This window comes from Ochotona princeps, chromosome 20, assembly GCF_030435755.1.
Source record: "Ochotona princeps isolate mOchPri1 chromosome 20, mOchPri1.hap1, whole genome shotgun sequence".
Lineage (NCBI taxonomy): Eukaryota > Metazoa > Chordata > Mammalia > Lagomorpha > Ochotonidae > Ochotona > Ochotona princeps.
Genome location: NC_080851.1, coordinates 9,733,702 through 9,756,114, shown reverse-complemented (window position 1 = coordinate 9,756,114; position 22,413 = coordinate 9,733,702). Strand labels below are relative to the sequence as shown.

The window sequence follows — 22,413 nt, the reverse complement described above, 5'->3', positions numbered from 1 at the left end:
AAGCTAGGCAAGAGAACTGGCTGGGCTCTGAAGGAGTGTAGGCAGAGGAGTGAGCTGATACAAGATCTGGTTTGCACGTGAAAAAGGTCAGACTCCCAGAAGCTGAAAGAAGAATTTGAGAACTATAGAGCAGTAGGCAAACATTTGGTGGGCTGCACTGGAGGAAGGATAAAATCCATGCCCTTAAGAGGAAACACAGAATGTTGTAAAAGTTCCCATTACCCCTGGGTTAATCTATTCAGGATTTTTAGATCAGTAACAGCAAAGGGAGTTTTGAGGGCATGGGAACTCAGCGAAGTGATCCTAAAATCACTCCTGACTCATAGACTCATGTCATGGAAGGATACCCAGGAATATTGTATAAAGAACAGAAAGAGGAAACTTTACCTGTCTAGTGTTTAAATATATTCCAACTATTTAATAATTAAAGGAGAGAGATGCTCTACCTGCACCAAGCCAAGCAGCAATAAAAGCAAAAGCCCAGGAACCAGTTCAGTTAATTTAGCTAAAATCTAGTTCAAAGTAGCACTTAAAATGGGTGGGCAGTGTAACAACTGCTAAAAGTCCTTAGCACACTACCATTGAAAATTAAAAGTTGGGTGTTCAATGTACATCCTGATGTGGAAAAGGTACTTAGAAAATTGTATTACTACACCTGGCACAGTAGCCTAGCAGCTAAAGTTTTCACTTTGCACATGCTTGGATCACATATGGTTGCCAGTTCTGATCCCAGCAGCCCCGCTTCCCATCCAGCTCCCTGCCTGTGGCCTGGGAAGCAGTCAAGGATGGTCCAAAGCTTTGGCTCCCTGTACCAGCGTGGGAGACCTGGAGGAGGCTCCGGGCTTTTGGCTTCAGATCGGCACAGCTCCAGCCGTTGCAGCCGCTTAGCGAATCAGCAAACGGATGGAAGATCTTCCTCTTTGTCTCTCTTCCTCTCTGTGTATCTGACTTTCCAATAAAAATAAATCCATAAAAAAAGTTGCATTACTGATATTCCATTTATAAAGCAGAAAAGCTGTATATGTTACATAAATGGCGCAAATTGGAATTGGGTTAAAGGCTAGCACCTCCCAGTGACCTTAGAGATGCAGAAATTATGCAGGAAAAAGAGCGAGGGGACAGAGAAGAGGTGGGCAGTTAGCAGCAGGTAGTAGCAGGGAAGGGAATGTGAACATTCCCGGCAGGGGTGCAGTGTCAAAGGAAGCAGGTGTGATGATGGGCAGCCGGAATAAAGTTGGAGCAAGTCCTACTGGCTGGGGGAGGGGTGGTAGCTCCAAGTGAAAGAGAACGCATGTAGCAGCTCTGAGTTAATGCCGAGATTTATGCATTATTATTTTAAAAGCAAAGTTACAGGAAGAGATAAGAGAAATCTGTCATCTGCTGGTTCACTCCCTAAATGACCACAGTGACCAGGGCTTGGCCAGGCCAACACCGGGAGCCTGAAGCTGTTTCTGGGGCTCCCGTGTGGATGCAGGGGCCCTAGTACTTGGGCAGTCTTGTACTGCTTTCCCAAGCAGAGCCGTCGGGACTCAACGCTCATATGAGATGCCTGTGACGGCTTTACCATTTAAGGCTCCTAGGACTAGAGACTCAGGAAGCGTTTTCCTCTTGGGTAAGAAGAGAACAGAAGAAAGCTCTCAGCTGCACCTGTTCCTCCTCTCCCAGTCCCCACTCAGGACGTGAACTTCAGGCTGTAGCAACTTAGCCGGTGTAACATCATCACACTGGAAAGGGGATGGAGGGGCTGGCATTGCAGTGTAGCAGGCCATTTGGGGAGTGAAGCAGCAGATGGAAACTTGAAGTCCTACTGCCTCTGCCTTCCCCGACCCTCCAATAGACCTGCATCTCACATTCATCTCTGGATCCGTTTCTGGCAAGTAAAAATTGGATTGGCTTGAGCCAGTCTTTACCACTGGCAACCACCAGAGTCAGCTACAGCAGGCAAATAATAATAATATTTCACCCTAGAAAAAAAAAAAACAGCTTCTCTGGTACATTACCCTCTTTGGATGGGAGGGAAGTCAAAAGGGATAATTCTCAAAAGAAGGAATTGAGAGGGAGAATTGGTAAAAATGGCAAACGTGTTTTGCCTAAGCATATCATTATAATTTCATTGCAGAGAATGGGGAGATGGCCACACTGTGGTATTTAGTGGTTTTTTTTTTTAAAGGTTTATTGATTTTTATTAGAAGAGCGTTGTTAAAAGCATCTCCAAGCAGTGTGCTAGGACATGAACCGTTTGGGTCATGTGCCAACAACCTAGGCACTTCTCCATCCTCTTGTTATGACGCAGTGCTGATCCTTGTGTCCTGCGCTGGCTGCTAGGGTTGCCTGCTGGAAGTTTCCATTCCTAATGACTTTGGGCAGTGAAGACGAGGCAGTGATGCCTTCCTCTTGCTTGCCCGCTTTAGTCACTGCCTTGTCTCTCAGACACTCACGTTCTCAGACTTGCTGGAAATAAGTCATTTTTTGTTTTTGTCTTTTAGTTTCTAGTTAGCGGCTGTGGATTCTTCACTTTCTCAGCATTATCACTGCTTCCGAAAAGTGGTTAATCTTTCCATTCTTATACGAGAATACAAAATTTGATTAGTAAAATTTACACCAAGAGTCACTCTTACCAGGCTTTTTTCTTGTTGCCTTTGAATCACTCAAAATGCAGTAGTGCCCAGCTCAGCCCTGTCCTAGCCACAGCTGTTATGGGGAGTTGGGAGGGAACCTGCAAATGGGAGCTCATTCCTTTCGCAACAAGAGAGGGAAGAGAAAGCCGAGTGATACATCTTGTTCGCAGTAGAAACGATTATTAGTCGATCCATTTGCTTTGGTGTTAAAGGAGCCAGAAGCCCAGAGCTCAGAGATAACACCAAGAATCCACTACTGAAGTAGTACCCAGGCAGCTCCTGTGCTTTCCAGAGGAGCTGACTGAGCCCGGCGCCCCACCAAGAGAGCCTCAGAGTCAGACTTGGTGCCATGTGGGTGTGTCTTGTTGAGACACGCTTCCAGGCCACAGAAGCCCAAGTGACTGCTGCCTCATTGTGTGCTGCGCTATTCGGACCTTTAATAACATAACCACACTTTGTAATGTAAAAAGGGACACTGTTAAAACTGTTTTTAACTTAAAGAGCCTTGCCTGGCCGTAGCTGACATCTCCTGGCCATCCCATCACTAGGGTTACTGTGAACTATGTGAGTCTGTGTGGGACAGATTTAGATCAGCATCTCAAGGAGCTAATTTAGAGTGTGTCTCTCACAATTCTGTAAATCGAACTAGGACAGACAATAAGCTAAAGTTCAGAGTCCTTTGAAATGCCCTTGATTAAAGCACTTCACGGGACTCTAAAGGAAAATCTGTTTTTCTGAACCTTGTGTAATGCTGATTCACTTGTTCTCTGTAATTGGGAGAGGGTTTCTGACATAGCTGAATTCATTTTACCTTTGAAACGAGGCGTCCCCCTGAACGATGGTGACAGACTGGGGGGTGTTCCCCAGGCCATGCCCATCATGGGACCATGGTGCTCATCATCCTAACATTTGAATTAAAGCAATAAGACTTTTTAGACAAGATTTTTTTCCCTCTAAAAATCTAGTTAGAAAGCAGAGTGACTGAGAGTAATAGGAGAAAAAGTGATTTTTCACATGCTGACTCCCCAAGTGGTCACAGTGGCCAAGACTAGACTGGGCCAAAGCCAAAAGCCTGGAGCTCCATTCAGTTCTCCCACGTGGGTGCAGGAGCCCCCTTGGTACTTGGGTCATCTTGCGGTGCTTTCCCAGGTACAATAGCAGAAGGATTTATGGGAAGCTAAGCAGCTGGGCCTGGAACCAGTGCTCTTATAGGGGATGCCAGCATTGCAAGTCAGATTCATTTGTTGTGTCACAGTGCCAGTACCTTTGGCAAGATTTTTTTCTCTCTCTTTTCGTGTGTGTGTGTGTGTGTGTGTGTTCTTCAACAGGCAGAGAGACAAACAGCTCCCAACTATTGGTTCACTCCCTTCACTGTGAACCACACCAAGCCAGGTCACAGTCTTCTGTGGGCCCCATCCAGGTCTTTCGCATGAGCAGGCAGGAACCCAGTTACCTGAGCCAGTAGTGCTACCCAGCAGGGCCTGCATTAGCAGGAAACTGCAGTCAACAGCCAGGACTGAGGATAACCCCATCCTGTATGGAGTGCCGATATCTTAGCCTCTAAATACTCCCCTAAAATTTTGTTTTTCAGGTCGTTAATTTGGACCTAATGGGTTCAGAACTCTGCTGTATCTAGATATTGTAGGCTTAAAAGGAAACTCAGCTTTCTCACAACAATCTAAAGAGTGGTAATACCTGTAGAGCACCAACTTAGTTCTCCAGGTGCCAACGACATGGTGCGTGTTAGTGCAGACATGTGGGTTGCTGCCTGCCCTGCGGTCTGAAGCAATGTTTGCCGTTGATTCTGACCTATCTTAGCCTCTCCAAGGAGAAAGAGACCTGTCCTGGAAGGCCAGCATGCTGTAAATGGTGATGGTGGCATATCCCAGGGAAGAAAAGTACAACTGTTACCAGTTGTGTAGAAAACATTCCATGGGAGAAGAATTTGATTCGTGATGAATTTGAAAGAGACTCAAAATAATAGAACAGAATAATAGCCATTTTACTTGAAAGACTTCTACATATAAATATGATAATACATGTAATTTTTTTTAAAGAGTAGAAGAAATTTCTTAACAGTGAAATTTTTGAGCAATGGGATTTTGAGTGATTTTTCTTACTGTGGATTTCAAAAAACTTACAAATTTCTGTTATTAAACATGCAGGCACATTTTGTCAATTTTGTAATTAAGAATGCAGTACATGCTTGTATAAATACACAAAAATAGCACACCTTTTTATCATAGCTCAGCCTTCTTATTCATTTTGATGCACCTTTTGATTAATTCATTCTTTCAGATTTTTGAGGTTTTGTACTTGGTGGCTTCCACTCGCTGGACAATGCCATATGAGCAAGGCAGACTTACTCCATGCTGGTTCAAGTGGATGAATTACCAGCTGTTGAACATGTGCCAGGAATTGCCTATCCATTTGGCATACATTACTTCAATTTAAATTTGTTTCCCCCCAAACAAAATTTTGTTTTTGGGGGAGAAGAAAACATCACTTTTACCATTCTCCAGGTAGAAAGACTAAGGCTTGGATTTCAAACACATGAGGGTGTGTGAAGCCAGAGCTCCCAGCCCTGAAGGAGGAGCCCAGGCCAAAACCCACACACATTTTCCCTGGAGGGGTGGAGGGTCACGCCTCAGAGCTCCCTGATTCTGCCTTTTTGTTTTTCTAACCTTCGTGGGAACAGAACAGTCCCATCCTCCCTCATGCACACCATTCAAATCGTAAGCGACCCCAGATTGGAGAGGATTGTGGCCAGTGTCTTGAGTTCCTGCTTTCACACACTGGTGCCGAGTTGTAGTTCTTGTATCTACTTGCATGGCTCCTCAAGTGTCAGGCCTGAAGGCCTCTGTGCTTTCTGTCGCATTGAGTGGTAGTGGGCATGGCTGCCCCGGGGCTGCAGCCTGCTGCTGCATGCAGCTCCTTACATACAGTAATCTGATGAAGCAGGGTTTGTTATTTTCCCCTTTTACATATTCTCTTATTCAACAAAAGGATCTAATAAAGGATTGTGTTGGACATTTGAATCCAGTTTTCCAGGCTTTAGTGTAAATCAGACTTTTTTTTAGTGCTGTGACTTCAGGCTAACAACCTGGTCTGCTTCTGTGGATCAGTTTCTTCACCTATAAAATAGCAGTGGTAATGTTATTTACCTCACTGTTGCAGTGTGGTTTCAATGAGTTACTACACAGAAGGTGCTTAGAAGAGTGCTTGACACATAGTGACCACTTAGTGTTGGGACACTCTAGTTTCCTATACCATCCAGAACCTTTTTAAATTGTCCCTTCACAATAAAATGTAGATCGAGGGTGAACCATTTTGTAGTGTTCTTGAGATTAGATGAGTACAGAGGTAGGGAAGGAGACGGACTCTAATTCACTCTGCCAGTATTTACCAGATGCCAGCTGTGCCATGCGTTGTGTTTCCAACAGGAGCCTCTGTTCATTTTCCCCTTTGGTTTTTGTCTAGGATATGATGTTTCAGCTGCTCCGAGGTCTGGACTTTCTTCACTCTCACCGAGTAGTGCATCGCGATCTCAAACCGCAGAACATTCTGGTGACCAGCAATGGACAAATCAAACTGGCCGACTTCGGCCTGGCCCGCATCTACAGTTTTCAGATGGCTCTTACCTCGGTGGTGAGTGAACACAGCATCTTTTCATTAAAATCCCTGTCTGTCTTTGAGCGACACGTGGCGCCCCTCCTAAGGCCCCCATGGTTGTTTGGGAGAATGTCTGTGTCCTTTTCTCATGTAGCAGATGGGGATGCATTCTCGCTGGACTTGTGGACAGGCCGCATTGCACAGATAGCTACCAGACAGCAGTCACTTGCGAGTCACCAAGTGCTTTGGGCCATGACCAGTGGGTTCAGAGCTCTGTCTGTAATACCTAAGGAACACACAGCCAAGCTTAGGGCAGAGGGAATGCCGGGAACATGAGCCTGCCTTGAGAAGTGTGTGACAGGCTTCCTTGGAAGCTCTGGTGCCAACCGTTGAGGAGATAAGAAATCTGCAGTGAACTCGGATGACCCCTGAAGACATAGCACCATCCTGCTAGGCAAAGCCTTCTTCCAAGAGAACAGAAACAGGGCCAAGGACAAAGAATGATAGCTATGACATCCTGTGCTTTGTCTCATTTGGTGTGCAAAACCCCAGTGGCCACTGACCTTGGTCGGCTTCTCTTTCTCCTTGTATTTCCTGAGATGAGTTTTGTACAGAGCTGCACATAGACTTTCAGAGGAGCAGCCCAGGAGTGTGTATGAATTACCCTGCTCTGCCAGAGACCTCTCCTGCAGACAGTGGGTGATCAGTGCAGCCTTCTAACAAGCCATGGAGGGCCGTGGGCCGGTCTGGGTCCCTTACCTTAGGGAGGAAGTTGATGTAGAAAAACCCCTTTGATGTGATGGTGGCTGCAGAAATACTGCCCTGGAAGATGTTAAATTAGACCTTAAAAGCAAAGACTCCGTAGGGTCCAGCTTTGGCATCAATATGGCCCTCCAATCAAAGGCAGCACTGCCCTGAGCTAGGGGTCTTGTTGAGAAAGATCCACTGGTCTCTGGGATTGTCCTGGTGGTTTAGGGGATGGAGCCCTTGACACTTAGCATATAAAGTTACACACTGGAAAAATCATCTCCCCAAATTTTGGGAATGCTCCTGTTGAAAAGTGGAGCTTCAGGGAGCAGAAGTGAGACATTCTCTGAGACCGAGAAGCCGCCTCGGGAGCACATCACACTCAGAGAAGTGTCCTGCTGTTCCACCCGAGCCCCCAGTCGACATCTGAACACACCAGTTTATGTGTGGAAGGCCGCTTACTTTCCCAATAGTATATACCTTTCCTAGGTAGAATCTCTACAGACAAGTCTGGGGACATGTAGCCATGTTGAAAGATCAATGCTGCCAGTTTCTACTTTGCCCTGTAATCACCAGTCCTTTGGGGGCACCTGAGCGTTGGTGTTGAAAGGCGAGGTCTGTGCTCTAAGAGGGGTCAAGCCAGCGCTTGTATTCTTACGTAATCTCACCAGAAAGGGCCGAGTCTGTATGTTTCCCTGATGGGAAGGGTGAGGTAGGCTTTGGGCTTCCCTAGGAAATTGTTGCTTGTGTTGTTTGGGGACCCTTGGGACAAGTTTGAATAGGCTCTGCAAGCCAGGCACTCATCGGGGGAGCTGATGAAAGGAACTTGGTCGCCTTGGGTACATGAATGGAGGGGAAGATGAGCTGTAACCAAGCAGGACACGTCACTTAAATCTCCCCAGTGGGCACTAAGCACTGTGGAGAAAAACAGGAAGCCTCCTTAGTTTTTGTCTGCATGTAAAGATGGATGGTCCAGCTCCACCAATTGTGTGACATTGGTGAATGTTCTGTTCTTGCTAGAAGTTGATGTATTCAAATTGGAAAATTTTTGCAAAGACAAGTTATTTCAAAGAAAGAGGAAAGAGGGAAGGCATCCAGAAACCCGTGATTTTTCAATGTCTGGTTTGTACAGTGTACTCTGTAGCTATGGGGTGACATAAGTAAAACACAGCAGCAGCTGGGAAACACACCAGCACAGATTCATACTTTACTTTGAAAGAGTGGTAGCTGGAATTTAATGGCAGTAATAGAGAATGTATTTTGAATAGTGGACTGCATTTAAAAGGGTTTTTTTTTTTTTTACTGTTTTACACTTTTCTACCTAAAGGGATACGTTGGTTGACATACATGTGGTGATATGAAAACATAGAACCTCAGTTTTCTAGACTGAACTGGTATGTATTTTTAGCATCTCTTAATGAAAAAAGGGTGCACTCCACTTCCTGGAAATACACATTTTTTTTAGTAGGTTATGTCATACAGGAACTGAGAGTCAGCTTAGTTTGTGGAATATTAAAGGAATTAGAAGTTAACTGGTTGAAAACCGATACTGCACAGCCATAAGACATGACCCCCTCCCCCCAAAAAAAATCTCACCTGCCTTTCCTGACTTATTAAGTCTGCTTCTGCCACCCACTACAGAAATGAATCCTGCCCTCTTCCCCACCCCTAGAGTAACATCCTATGGAGACCATTCCTCAGACCACTTTCTGCCAGGTTGATAACAGGTGTGTGAGGCTTTACTTCACAGGTGCTTGCTGTGTCTTCCGAGGCCTAGTGCACAATGTTAGACACTTGGAACTTATTTTTGAGTGTGTGAGTTGACAAATACACAGTTCCATTATAAGAAAATAAAATAAGGAAGGAATTATTTTCCATACACAGTGCTCTCATTTGGTGGGTTGCAGTATGGACCCCTATCATATTAAGCTGATAAGACTCAGGAGAACATAGACCTTAACACGTCTGAGTCCCTGCTGCCCCTTGTCCTGATGGCTCGTTGGTACGTAGCAATGTTCACAGTCTTGAAAGTGCCCATGGTTGAGTGAAAGGCTGACTTGAACTGAGGTTCACAGCTTTGCTGTTGTTAAAAGCCTAACGAATGAAATGCACATGTAAAACAAACTTCCTGTGCAGACCAGAGAGCCATAGATTCCAGAATGTACCTCATTACTTAATGTGTAAAGTTCTTTTTCTTTTAGGTTTACTCATTCAGAAGGCAGAGTGGCAAAAAAAAAAAAGAGATCTTCCTTGCATTGTTTCTGTCCTCAGTGTCCACAACAGCCCAGGCCAGAGCCTCCGTCTGGAGTTTCCCACTGGGGTGGACTACAGGGACTTGGCTATGTGAGCTGTCATCTCTACCACCTGGGGTGTCTGTAATAGCAGGAGCTGGGTTAGAAGCAGAAGTGGAACTGGATCCCAGGCATTCTGCTATGGGTACAGCTGTCCCAAGTGCTAGCAAACCTGCTGCACCACAGGACCTGCCCTGAGGATATTGTTTTTAACTCATTATGTTTTAGTATTAAAGCCAATTTTAGACGACGGATCATCATCTTCTAAGATAATCAGCACTCTGTAGATGAAAGAGTGGAAAAATGATTAGGCGCTTTTTATGTGTGTGCATCCATGTTGACATATGTGTGTTTATATTATATTTTTGTATTTGGACCACTGACAATGGCCTCTGTTCCTAGCTTCCTGCTGAAGCATCTGCTTGTTTTCACATGTGAGCTACACTTTCGCGGGAGTAGAGTTTGCAGCGCAGATCATCACCTACTAGATGATGGACTACTGCTGCATGATTCCTTTCTTTAAAAAAAAAAAGAGATTTATTTATTTTTATTGCAAAATCGGATCTACAGAGAGAGGAGAGACAAAAAGAAAGGTGTTCCATCCACTGGTTTAGTGTTAAGTGGCTGAAACGGCCAGAGCTGAGCCCATCTAAATCCAGGAGCCAGGAGCTTCTTTTGGATCTCCCAAGCGGGTGCAGCATCTCAAAGCTTTAGACCATCCTCGACTGCTTTCCCAGGCCACAAGCAGGGAGCTCTAAGGGAAATGGAGCAGCCAGGATACAAACCTGCACCATATGGGGTCCTAGCTGATACAAGGCGAGAGAATTTAGCCACTAGGCTGCAGCACCAGGTCCTGCGTGATTTCTGACCCCAGGTGCACCATACATTATTCAGAGAAAGGCATCCTTTCTGGATCCATTGAGAAACTGACTATTGCAAACAAGTGAGCTTCCTTGGTGTCTTAGGGTAGAACCCCTGATATCTTAATCTTTATAAGGTCCTGTTACCCTTTTCATAAAAGGGATGTACCTGGTTTTTTGGCCTCTTGGGGTAGAACTTAGTTTAAAACAATCCTTTTAAGTATGGACCACAGTTGTTCTTGTAGATGGTACATATCACAGAGGGCCAAATGATTAGCTGGTCTCCATCTGATAAACTGGAAGGTGATCTCTAAAGGGTTTAGTGCCTTTCAGGTGCCTAACTTCACTGGGCTGTGATTATCAGGTGTCTTTATGGGATTTGGCTTGTTGCTTCTTAGTATACAACCCCACATGTCCTTGCACCCATTTAGACTAAAGATGGTTTATACCGATTCCTTTAAAGGCTATGAATTAAGTTGTGGTTGGTGACAACATAGACAATAAACAGAGTGCAGAGGGGCCTCTGACCTGGGTCTCCCCCTGCACTGAACCTGGCTCAGCCTGTTCTGCCTGCATGGAGCCCAGAACTCAGGAGTCGTGGAAAAAGGCCCCTGAAACCCAAACACTCTCTTCAACCACACTCAGGCTGCTGGAATTCCCCAACCCACTGTCTGGGTCCATCTTTCCTCCCAAGAATGGATTATGTCCTCACCCTCTGCAGGTGGACGAGCAGAGCCCTGGACACTGTGGACCGGAATTTCCCAGAGTGTTGTATGAGTCCTCTTGTGGTTCAAGGAGAAGCTGGAATTGTGTGTGGGAGGGGGAAAATCAGGATGCTTAGCTCCTGACTGGAGTTATTTTTCTCAGGAAAGTCTCTCGGAGGCCGTGAAAAACTAATGTCTGTAGCCCATGTTGAATTATCTTACAGTTTTGGAAAACCAAAGCAAACAGGTTACAGGGAGGTGCTTCCTCTTGTTTATACATGATATGTAAGTCATGAGTCATGCAGTTACATAATCTGAGTGGCAAGTGCTTCAGGAATACACACAGACCCGGCAGAATGGCTGTGAAGGGTAGCTAAGATTATGTTTAAAATTATTCTAAAATCAACATTTCTAAAGTACTTCCCATGTAAAATGTAATGTGGGGTGCAACTCGTTGTCTGTCAAGATTAGGAAAATGGAGACCAACCCCTCAGTCAACAGTTTGGGTTTGGTCCCCAACTCTGTCACAAAGTGTTGAGCCTTTGGGGGAAGGAGGAGAGTGGGCCCGTCTGGAGCAGCTCTCGGGGGGGTGGGGGAGCCATCTTTCTCTGCCTTTAGAGCAGAACACCTCTCTATTCCTAACCCTAACCATACAGCATTACAGCATGCAGGTGTGGGGCAGGGGGTGGGGGCAGCGAGGAGGCTGTCACCTTTGGATTTGGTGTTTGGGAAACCCTTTATCAACCATTGAGTTTAGGTCTGAATTTGCCAAGTAGGTGGTAAATGGCAAAGGGAGCTCTCATGTTTTCTCCTGCCTCTTACCCACTTTCACCCTGCCTCTTTACTCTCCAGAGTCTCAGAGGAGTCCTGGGTTCCACACTGTTCAGGAGTCCACTTTTTGAGATCCATTTTAAGTCTTGCTAAAACTTCTGAACCACGAAACTACTTTCAGGCCACCCAGGGCAATGCCAGTGTTGAACATTTTCATACCTAGATGTGATTGCCAAACCCCTCCCCCAGCAATTAGGGCCGTCACCACCCAAGATGGCCACCAAGAGGCCACCCACGGGAGTCTGCACCCCAACATGAGGTCATTTCTTCTTCAGCCTCAGGAACCTCACCTCCTGGGCTCAAGTCCAGGACTGGCGTGCCTCACTAACTTTGCCTCTTCACAGAGCGGCCTCACAGTGGCTCCTCAGTATATGTTCAGGACTATGACCTAGTTATATTTAAGATAAATTATTAAATCGGCATTTTTCCCCCCAAATGGCTATGCCTAACCCCAGTTTAGAGGAGAAAAAGCCACTTGTGCCATAAAGGAAAAGTAGAGATGTTTTCCCATCTTATTAGTGATTGAATGAAGTAAAAGTGAATGGTGTCTCCTTCTCCAGAGGTCTTTTTCCAAACCAACTTTCCTGTCAGATGTGTTCAGGAAAAGCTTCCTCTCTGGAGACCAGCAGAGACAACAAATAAGGAGTAACAGTGAGAAAGTGTTGGTGAGCAACTCCACAGTGTGCAAAAGACCCTTCGGGGAATCTAGTCTTAATGCTACTATAATGTCCAAACTTGCTTTATTTGCAGTCCCTTAATGTATTGAATGTCACAAGTATTAGAAAAGATAGATTATTTACATCTCCTTTATTTTTGCTATATTTGAAAATCAGAGTTTTGAGGGAAGAAGGAAGGAAGGGGCAGGGCAAGAGAGATCTTCCAACTTCACTCCCCAAATGGCCACAGTAGTCAGGACAGCCAGGTCCAAGTCAGGAGCCAAAGGCTTCCGCTGGCTCTGCCATGTGGCTACAGGAGCTCGAACACTTCCGTCCTCTACTGCTTTTCCAGGCCCATTAGCAGGGAGCTAGATGGGAAGTGGAGTAGCCAGGACTTGAACTGGCACCCAAATGGAATGGCAGCTCTGCAAGCAGTGGTTTAACCCGCCACAGCACCAACCCAGAAGTTCATGAACACTGAAGGAATCCTGTGAATTCCACAAATTTTGATAAGCTGAAAGTGATGACTCAGTAAGGTGAGGTTACGAATCAGAGAACAACAAGTCAGCGATTTCTGGTCACTTTCCATGCTCCAGGCACTGTCTAAACCTGAGAGATGATGGTGGTGGTGGGGACACATGAGGTCCTTGTGCTCCACTGAGGATCCAGCAAGCCATCCCTGCACCCCCCATGCCAGAAAGTGAGATGTCCATTGAGGCCCAGCCCCCTGCTCTGGAAGCCCCCAGACATGTCTCATGCAATCTGCTGTATGATCTGTGATGGGCATTACCACGTGACCACGTAAGACTGGACAAGATGCGGGAAGAAGGTCACCCTTGACCGCAAGAGATGCCCTCTTTGTGCCATTCTTGCCCCATGCATGCCATGGTTTTAGTAGAGAGCTGGCAGGGCCCTGTGAGGAGGCTTGGGCAGCCCAGCAGCTCCCCCGGAAGCCTCCAGATGGCTGCCAGTGCATACTGAATCAATAAGCCCACAGCGTTCTCAGGAGCATGATGGAAAAAACCCCGATGCCCTAGTACAGGACGCACCTCTGGAGCCAGAAGGGTCCCCCCGCCCTCCACTGCAGCACCGGCTCCCTGCCCCACGGCTTGCCATGACACAGCCAGGTCTGTTTGTGTGAAACCTTGCACTTGCCAGCCCATATGTCATAGCTAACAATGGAGGGTTTGTGTCGGTTTCATTTTCACTTTCACCAGTGAGGGAAGTGGAGCACAATGGGGGCAGTGCCCAGAGCTGGGAACAAGACACGTTTTCTTTAAGATGCCCGGGGATGGGGACCAACGCCAGGGCCAAAACAAACACCCCAGCACTCCAGCTAATAGATGAATGCGAGCCCCAATAACTGCTGAGAGCCCAGGAGAGAGCCAGTAGGTTCCCACTCTACAGGCGGCTGCTGCACGCCTGTGTGCACGTGTGTGCTTATGAAGTGAATCCGATTGCTGTTCCCCTGTTTCTGAAAGATAGTCATTCTGTCAACCCCTCCCCCGATCCTAGCACCTTCATAAGCTGCAGCCCTGAGCTTGTTCTGGACGAAAAAAGTTTCTGGGCCGTGCTGCTGCCTGGAGGAGGTGGTTCCCAAGAAAGGACTTGGACGCCCTCGCCCCTTCCCTCCATCGTCATCGTGTGAGATAGAGTGTGTCTGCCTGTCCCGTGGCTTTTCCTATGCTGCCACATAGATACCCTGTGACACCCTCCAAACTTAAGAGGCGTGAGTCCAAGTCTGAGTGCCCAGGACCCAGCGTTGTCCTCAGCTTGATGAAAACAAGTGCTTCAGAGAGATTTGCAAGCAGAGGGTTGCTCCACAAGACTTCTTCCAGCTTGTGCAGTGCTACTTTCTGTATGAGATGTTTGTGTTTAGAATATTTCGCTGCCTCGAACTGGCTGAAGGAACCGTGGTGTCCCAGGGAAGAACTGACAGGGTCTGTCACTGTGGCCGCTTTCATCATTGCGCGTAATGCTCTAGGTCCTGGGCCAGCTCGCATCTGCATCGGCCTCGCCCATGGCTGATGTCCAACCTTGTAACAGGGGCTTGTGTTGGCGTTGGTTGCCAGCACTCCATGTTGGCTTCTGAAGGTGCTGTCCAGGCTGCCGCACCCTGGCGTGCACTCGCCGCTCCTGCTCTGTTATCCTCTACTCCAGGACTGTGCACACAGTGAGCGACATGGCTGCTCCCCGTGTCTAAAGGACCCTGATGATTTTTTCAGTTCCTCATAAACTTGAATGTGAAACTTTACAGTTGGCTGTAGAGGAAGAACTGGCCTTTGGGTTTCAGAGAAACATCCAAGAGAAGGCAGTGGAAAGCGTAGGAGAATTTACTTTAGCGCCGCTCATATATTTATTTTGAAGCCTGGCAGAGTCTAAAAATGGGGCTGTAAATTTAACAGCTCAACCATAAAAACCCCAAAATAAGGGAGAAATGCTCTACGACTTCTAGGTTTGGATACAAACATAAAATTACAAGATAACTTGGCTTCTGCCTTTTTTTATTCCAACCATAGCCCTTCCCCCTTTCTTGGGTTTGTTTCGATCCTTCACATCTTAATGGTTTGTGATGCTTTGAATCACATGGAAGGGTTTTCTGAGTTCTTGGCCCAGTGTCCTTGGAGCTTGGGGTGTCACAGTGGCGTTATATACTCTCTACACCTTATGTAATGCCGGGTGACTTCTGCGAGGTAGGGCCCACACATGATATCAGTTCTTGTGGGAAAATATGCTTCAGTGGCTTACTGGCACTGGCATTGGAATGTGGCATTTAAAAGTACCTTTTTACAGTGGGAAAGAATTCTGTCAAGAATAAACAGTCTGACCTTGTTCAATGGGCCAAAGTCTGTCTGTAACCTAGTTCCAGAAAACTAGCTTTTACTAGTTTAGAAAATGGCACATGAGAAAAATGCAGCTAGGAAAAAGGGACCGTCTAGAATGTGGGGGCCAGTCCCTAAAACCCTCGCATGTCTTCGGAAGACTTCTCTGATTCCATTCCTCTCCCTCCCCAACCCTGCCCCCATGCAATACAAACAGCAGGGCTGCAGCCAGCCAGAAGAGCAGGTTTTCTTGTTCCTGGAAAGATGGGGGGACTGGCTTGTATCAGGGTGCTCCCGGAGCAGCTCCCAGCCTGGGGCACCATGGGCATCCAGAGGAGCAGTGCAGGTTGCCAAGATCTTGCCGTTCATTGCGCGCACATCTGTGTAAAGCAGCCTGTCCTCATCTTCCACGCCATCATTGCCCACCCCCCACCGCTCACCGCCCCGAGCCCACCATATCCCCCATTGTCTTACCATGCAGGCCTTTCTTTGCCATGGTGAAGCCATGCACCATCAGACGTTGGCTCGGCAGACTGGGATTGCTTCTGCCCTCTGCACCTGTCTGCAGGACATGGGTGAGGAGCCATCTCCTCCTAGAAGTTGGCCTGGCTTTCCAGGATGAAGCTGGGCAGATGTGCTCAGCCTATTGCACAGTGCTGTTCCCATTTGTATCTGCCTTCAGTTTTCCCAGAAATGGATATTAGTGCAAAATGCCCATTTCAGCACTTAATGCACCAACATACAGACCTGAGATCCTTGCTCAGGTAGTGATTTTGGAGAATGTTTGTGTGGGTGGCGGGGGGGCGATAGGGTTTTCTGTTTAGAGGGGGTACAGGGAGGCAAGGTAGGACCAGGCCAGGGCAAATCCAGGAGCTGGGAGCCTAGTCCTGATCTCATACATGGGTGACAGGAACCCAGGTATTTGAGCGGGGGCTGACTCCCAGGGTGTACATTAATGAGAAACTGGAACCAGAAGCGGGGCAGACATTCAAGCCCCTGCACCTCAGTATGGTATGCACATGTCCCCTCGCCAAGGGCACCAGATGCCTGCCTCTGGGGATCACTTCACATGGCCTTACCTTGGAAACCCAACGTAGTGATCTAAAAGCAAAACAAGAACAGCTAGCTGTAACACAGCTGCATGAGCAGGCATTGTATAGTGCACTGGTCCCTCAGTGCCTGGGGCTGAGTCCTGCTGCCACTTCTGATGCAGCTTCCTGTTGCCTGGGAGGCAAGAGATGGAGATGATGATTCAAGTCCTTGTCCCCATCCCCGAATGAGGGGCCTGGATGGAGTGGAGCGCCTGCTTCAAGGCAGCAGCCTGACTCAGCACCAGCTGTGGCAGGTGTCTGGGGAGTGAACCAGCAGTTGGAGGGATAGTTCTCTCTCTCAACTGTCACTGCCTTTCAAATGAATAAATCTGTGCTCACACAGTAGTGTTCTAAGCAGAGTGTGCAAAAGCAAGGGCCAAGAGCAGTGTCACTGCCTCTTTGATCTGGAAAGACTCTTTTCCCAAAGGCTCTCTTCAGACTTCCGTTTGGGTTTTACAATGCAGACCTGGGCTCCATGCCTACTATGCACTGTCAGGCTGTGGGTAAGTGTGTTGTCCCTCATAGAGAACAAGGCTAGGCCTGCCAGGAAAGGGGACAAGAAACATCGAATCGGATCAAACCCTCGTTACTATACTGTATGGACCTTAACCACTGTGCTGAATGACTGCTTCTCTAAGGATTGTTTCTAAGAAGCAGAAAGAAGAATTTTGTTAGGGCCCAGCAGAATAGTTCGATGGCTAAGTCCTCACCTGCAAGTGCTGGGATCCCATGTGGGTGTCAGTTTGTGTCCTGGCTGCTCCGTTTCCTATCCAACTCTCTGCTGGGGCCTCTGAAAGCAGAAGAGGATGGCCCAAAGCCTTGGGACCTTGCACCCATGTGGAAGAACCAGGACAAATCCCTGGCTCCTGGCTTCGGATCAATTCCACTCTGACTCTTGTAGCCATTTGAGAAATAAACCAGCAGATGGAAGATCTTTCTGTCTCTTCTCTTTATAAATCTGATCTGCCTTTGAAATAAATAGCTCTTTAAGAAAAAGGGGAGGTGGATTCTATTAAGTTTCTTTCTTAGAGATCGTTAATGTCTTTTTGTAGTGCTTACATAATATCTATAATATTGAATAGAAATATTATTAATATTGAATATCTGTAATATTTGAAAAGAAGTATTACTTTTACAGAATATATTTGTAAGTGGAAATTGCTCCTGTAGCCAGTGAACCCTGATGAAGACAGTGAGGAAGCATGGTTAGCTCTGAAACAGGCAGGAAAGGTTCCCCCAGGGATCTCATCTGGAGCCAGCCAGGGGGCAAGAGCATGGGGAGATTCTGCTGGCTGTGCCGGAGCAGGCTGTGCTCCAGGGACAGAGCCAAGGATAGGCAGAGCAACCAGGAGCAGGGTGGAGAGGTGAGCAGGGGTCCTGGGGCTTGGGACCAAAGCCATGAAGAGCCCTCTCATGTGGTGTTGCATTGGCGCGGTAGGCAGATTTGGGATGAATCACAAAATCGCTGATGGGGAGGCCAGCGTGAAGGTTGAAGGGAGGCCAAGAAAGAAACAAGATGGAACCGGAGAGAGTGAAATGTAGATCCAGGAACAGTAAGAAGAAACATTTCCGCCAAGCTGAGCTCCAGGAGGAAAAAAGAGAGAGAAATGGCATTCCTTTCAATGGCAGAAGTGTCTGTGACTGTAATGTTTTCTGCATGCGGTGTTGTGGAGGATGAAGTCGGAATATTCAGGACACGCTGATGCTCCCACTGTGGTCATCCCAGAGATGCTTTGAAAATTTACAGAAAGGGAAATTGAGAGATGCTTCTTTTGTGGAAAACGTTTTTGAAACCCATGCAAATATTTGTTTCATGATACATTTTTCATATTCTTTTAGAGAATTCCTTGTATATGTGGTTTGCAAAATTTAATACACCAAAAAAATTTCTTTTAATTGCACTTTTGTCAACTTTTTGAAGTCCTCCCTTAGAGTTTAACTGACACTGACAAGGTACTAATCAGATTTCTTCTGGGGTAATTGGCACTTCAGTTCAAAATGGAGGTGTCGTCCGACAAGGATTCTGCGTGAGACATCTCACTAAAGGTTGTCTAAGAAATGGTTTCATGTTTCTCCCCATGGTGATTATGATGAACATCCTAACAAGATTTTACTTACAAACAGAACCATTTTCAAAACGTACCTCCTCTCTTCTGGACTTAAATGATAGACACTTTGCCTTACTGAGCCACTAATGTGGGTCACCTGGTTTTGTTCTAATGAGCCACCTGTCATTCTGTTTCTCCTTTCTCATCCCCATAATCCAGCTTCTGCTAAAGTTGGCAAGTTACACATCTCACACGTGGTCATTACATGACTAAACCCTGATGGGCATTATGTCCTGTGAGCAGCCACAGAACACCATAATTCACTCTCCCCATTTGACAACAAGCCCCTTGGGGGAAGAGATGGAGCAGCACATGTATTATACTCACCCGGGCGTCATTGGAAATGAGGGCATACTTGTCCCTCATAAAAGTCATACGCACTAGTTACAAGCCAATTTGTGTGATCTCGATTTGCTCCTGTTCTTCAGTCACGGTTCTGCTGGCCCATTCATTAAGGAAAACAAAAAACAACAACAACAAGAAAAGGTAGTATGGATTTGGTTTTCAAAATCAGAACCCCAAAGTGGAGTTTGAAGAAGACAGGTGGACAGATAAAGAAAGGTACTGAGTGTTTTTCCAGTCCTCTCCCCGGTGCTAACTACCCTGCTATAGCCATAGATCAAGTCTAAAAATTTAACATTGAGTGTAACTCCAGTATGGGTCTCTTCGGTTGGAGAATTCTGAACAGCTGGATAGAAATGTCAGCACTAGCTATGTGTGCCTCCCTCTGCCCACCACCCAGGCGACCATACAGGTGGTTATCTCTGTTTGTGTTAGGAGAACACACTCAAATTCTTGGGGCCAGGTGCTGGGAGGAATGCCAGATTTGGGAAGAGAAGAATTTAAATAATTTTACCTGGTATTCGTTTAAGTACTGCATTGGTTTGTCTCATGAGTGTATGTGTATTTTCTATATCTCATCAGGTATTTGTGAATACATAGTTCACACCCTCCCAAGAGAGTAAGTCCTTTCTTCTCTTTAAACAGTGACTCCATTGATCCTGTTTCATAATTTCTTCCCTTGTTTCTCTCTTCCTTCCTGGCGACACTGCAAATGAGTTCTTTAACTGATTCACGTGTTCCTGGAATATCTCTTTTCCTTTCTACCTATCTTCAACTGTAGACAAAGAGACAACCTTCTGGAATCAGACCTTTTACTTGATGCTTATCTCACTGCTCAAGCTGGGTGGTTTTAAATAAATTCTTTACTTTCTCTGTCATCCAGGTTTCATCTCTGTTAAGATAGAGAAAATAACAATATCTACCTTGTTGGATTGTTGTGGAAATTGAGTGAATTAATATGTGGAAAGAGTATGTTACTGAATAAAATCTTTGAATTTCATAGCGTCATCTTCACACTTGAATATGAAGACAAGAAAATGATTATAACCAGTGAAATCGTTGTCTTACTATAAACCAGTTACTTGGGCCACTCTTAACTAGAGATTTGGTTACTAATATCTTTTTTCCCCTAGATTTAGTTAGTTAGAGTTATGGAGAGAGGAGCAAAGAGAGAGAAATCTCCCATATGTTCCATCTGTAAGTTAACCCAAACACTTGGGCTAACTTTTTCTATTTTCCCAGGTATGTTAGTGGGGAACTAGATTGGAAATGGAGCAGAGGAGAGTCAGACCAGTGCCCTTATGGGAAGCCAGTGCTGCACGTGGTACTGTGCTACAGTACCTGGTTATTAACATCTTAAGGTTGCCCTTGTTTTTTTCATTGTTGTTCATTTCCCAAAGGGGAAAATGCTTAGTATTCCTGAAATGAGTATGTGGAGATCTTCCCATTATCAGTATTAAACAATGATGACAATATCGACTATATTAGTCTTCTTTATGGTGGGGAGCATTGCAGTGCAGTTGATTAAGCTGTCTCCTGGGACACACACATCCCATGTCAGGGTGCCTGGGTCTGTGTCCCCTCTCCACTTGCAGTCCAGCTTTCTGTTATCATGCATCCTGGGAGGCAGCAGATGGTGATGATTCAAGTACAGGGTCCCTGACACTCACCTGAGAGACCCAGTAGAGTTCCTGATTTCCTCCTGGCCCAATCCCGGCTCTTGTGGGTCTCTGGTTTCTCTCTCACACACATGCTGTCTTACTGTACCTTACAAAATATATGCTTTCAACGTAAAATGAGAGATCCTCTATATATTTATTCTTTGCAAGGTAGTGCACATCCCTTACTTGGAATCCCCTAAATTAAATACACAAATGGAAGACAGTTGCAGACTCTTCACCCAGAGTCCGCTGGGTGCCTTTCATGAACCCCGCAGCTTCCACCCAGCATCTGTCTGCACGGGGGCTCCCAGCTGTGGAGGGCAGAACTGCTTCTCCAGTCCTCATTCCATGCCGACTTCCACCTTGTTGGCAGACAGTTTAAGGGAACGCAGAAGAAGCTGAATATACACCTTACAAACCAAACCTTCAAGAGCGTGCTTGTCTTCTTGGCCACCTGCGGGATAAGCACTATACAGATGAGAAAAATGTTACTCAAGACATTTGTGTGTTACGTCTCAAGCAAACGGTGCACGACTGAAAAGCTAATAGTTCATAAGTCATAAAAATAAACCCCTGGCTGTAGTCCAGATGGGAATTTAACCCTCTTTCTATGCTAAGTTATGTTTTTATTCCAGTTACTTTTTTGGGGGGGTGGGGGGAAGAGATGGTAGTTAATATTCAGAAAGTTTTCATTTCCTAAATAGGTTAAATTCTTCCCTGGTAAATAAGTGACTCATTGTACCATGGATTAGGAATTACTGTCACAAATAACATACACTTCTTTCCCATAGTCTACTTAAGATGTGTCATGTAAGAACTCTTCCAGCCATTAACCTTTCAAGCAAATTAGTTAAAAAGAAATCGCTCAGCCTTACAGCCCAGCCCTTGTATAACCTGCACTGTCTTGTTGTGTTTTACAAAGCCATTCCAGGAATACCCCCTCACCCATTCACAAGAGAAATTTCTTTAAACAGTAACTCAGTGATATATCCAACCTGCCACTCTGGAAATGTCTATGTAGTGTTTCATTCACTTGCTTACTCTCCAATTTAGTCTTTAAGAACATTTGTTGGGCATGGCACAATAGCTCAGTGGTTAAAATCCTCGCCTTGTATGTGCCGGGAGCCCATATGGGTGTCAGTTTGTGTCCGACTGCTCCACTTCCCATCCAGCTCCCTGTTTATGGCCTGGGAAATCAGCAGAGGATGTCCTAAAGCCTTGGGACCTTGCACCCATGTGGGAGACCCGGGAAGAAGCTCCTGGCTCCTGGCTTCAGACCAGCTCAGCTCTGGCCATTGCAGTCACTTGGGGAGTGAACCAACAGACAGAAGATCTTTCTCTCTTCTCTGTAGATCTGACATTCCAATAAAAATAATAAGTAAATCTTTTTTTTGGAGTTATCACTCTTACAAATTTATTTATTTTTATTGGAAAGGCAGATTTAGAGAGAAGAACAGAGAAAAATATCTTCCATTAGCTGGTTCACTTCCAAAATGGCCTAAACAGCTGGAGCTGGGCTGATCTGAAGCCAGGAGCCAGGAAATTCTTCAGGTCTTCCACATGGGTGCAGGGTCCCAAGGCTTTGGGACACTCTGCTGCAGCAAGCAGAGACCTGAACGGGAAGTGGAACAGCCAGGACACACAAGCTGGCACTGATATAGGATGTGGCTCCTAAAGGTGAAGGATTAGCCAGTTGAGCCAACATGCCGGCCCCATGGGCCCACTCTACCTGCCTGTTGCCTATGCAGGATCTAGATTAACACCATACCACCATGTGAAGAGTCATATTTGGCTTCTCTTAGATTCATGGTACAGGTGTGGCTTGGCCTCAGACACAGCATTGTGTGGAAGTATATAGTTCAGGAACTTCTGCCTTGTGACCCAGCTGGGACCCAGCTTTGTCAAGCACTTCCTTCTCTGAGCTCTCACAGCTCTACCAGCCACCCAGTTGAGGCATCCCCACCACCTCTGTGTGAATGGAGCCTTCTGCTCGCTGCTGATGCTTCAAGACATCTTGTTTCTGGTGTTTTTGCTTTTCCATATACTCAAGGCTTAAGATAGAAAATGATG

General features: G+C 46.2%; 1 protein-coding gene across 4 annotated transcripts in view; it reads left to right on the top strand.

Annotated features, from left to right (window-relative positions):
• CDK6 (cyclin dependent kinase 6) overlaps nt 1-22,413 on the top strand; it is a 191,018-nt gene that overhangs the window by 87,456 nt on the left and 81,149 nt on the right. For all 4 annotated transcript variants that reach the window (XM_004582299.4, XM_058678225.1, XM_058678226.1 and 1 more), the window contains one exon: nt 6,099-6,266. In XM_004582299.4, coding sequence (XP_004582356.2) covers nt 6,099-6,266 — 168 coding nt within the window. The remainder of the gene's footprint in view (nt 1-6,098; nt 6,267-22,413) is intronic.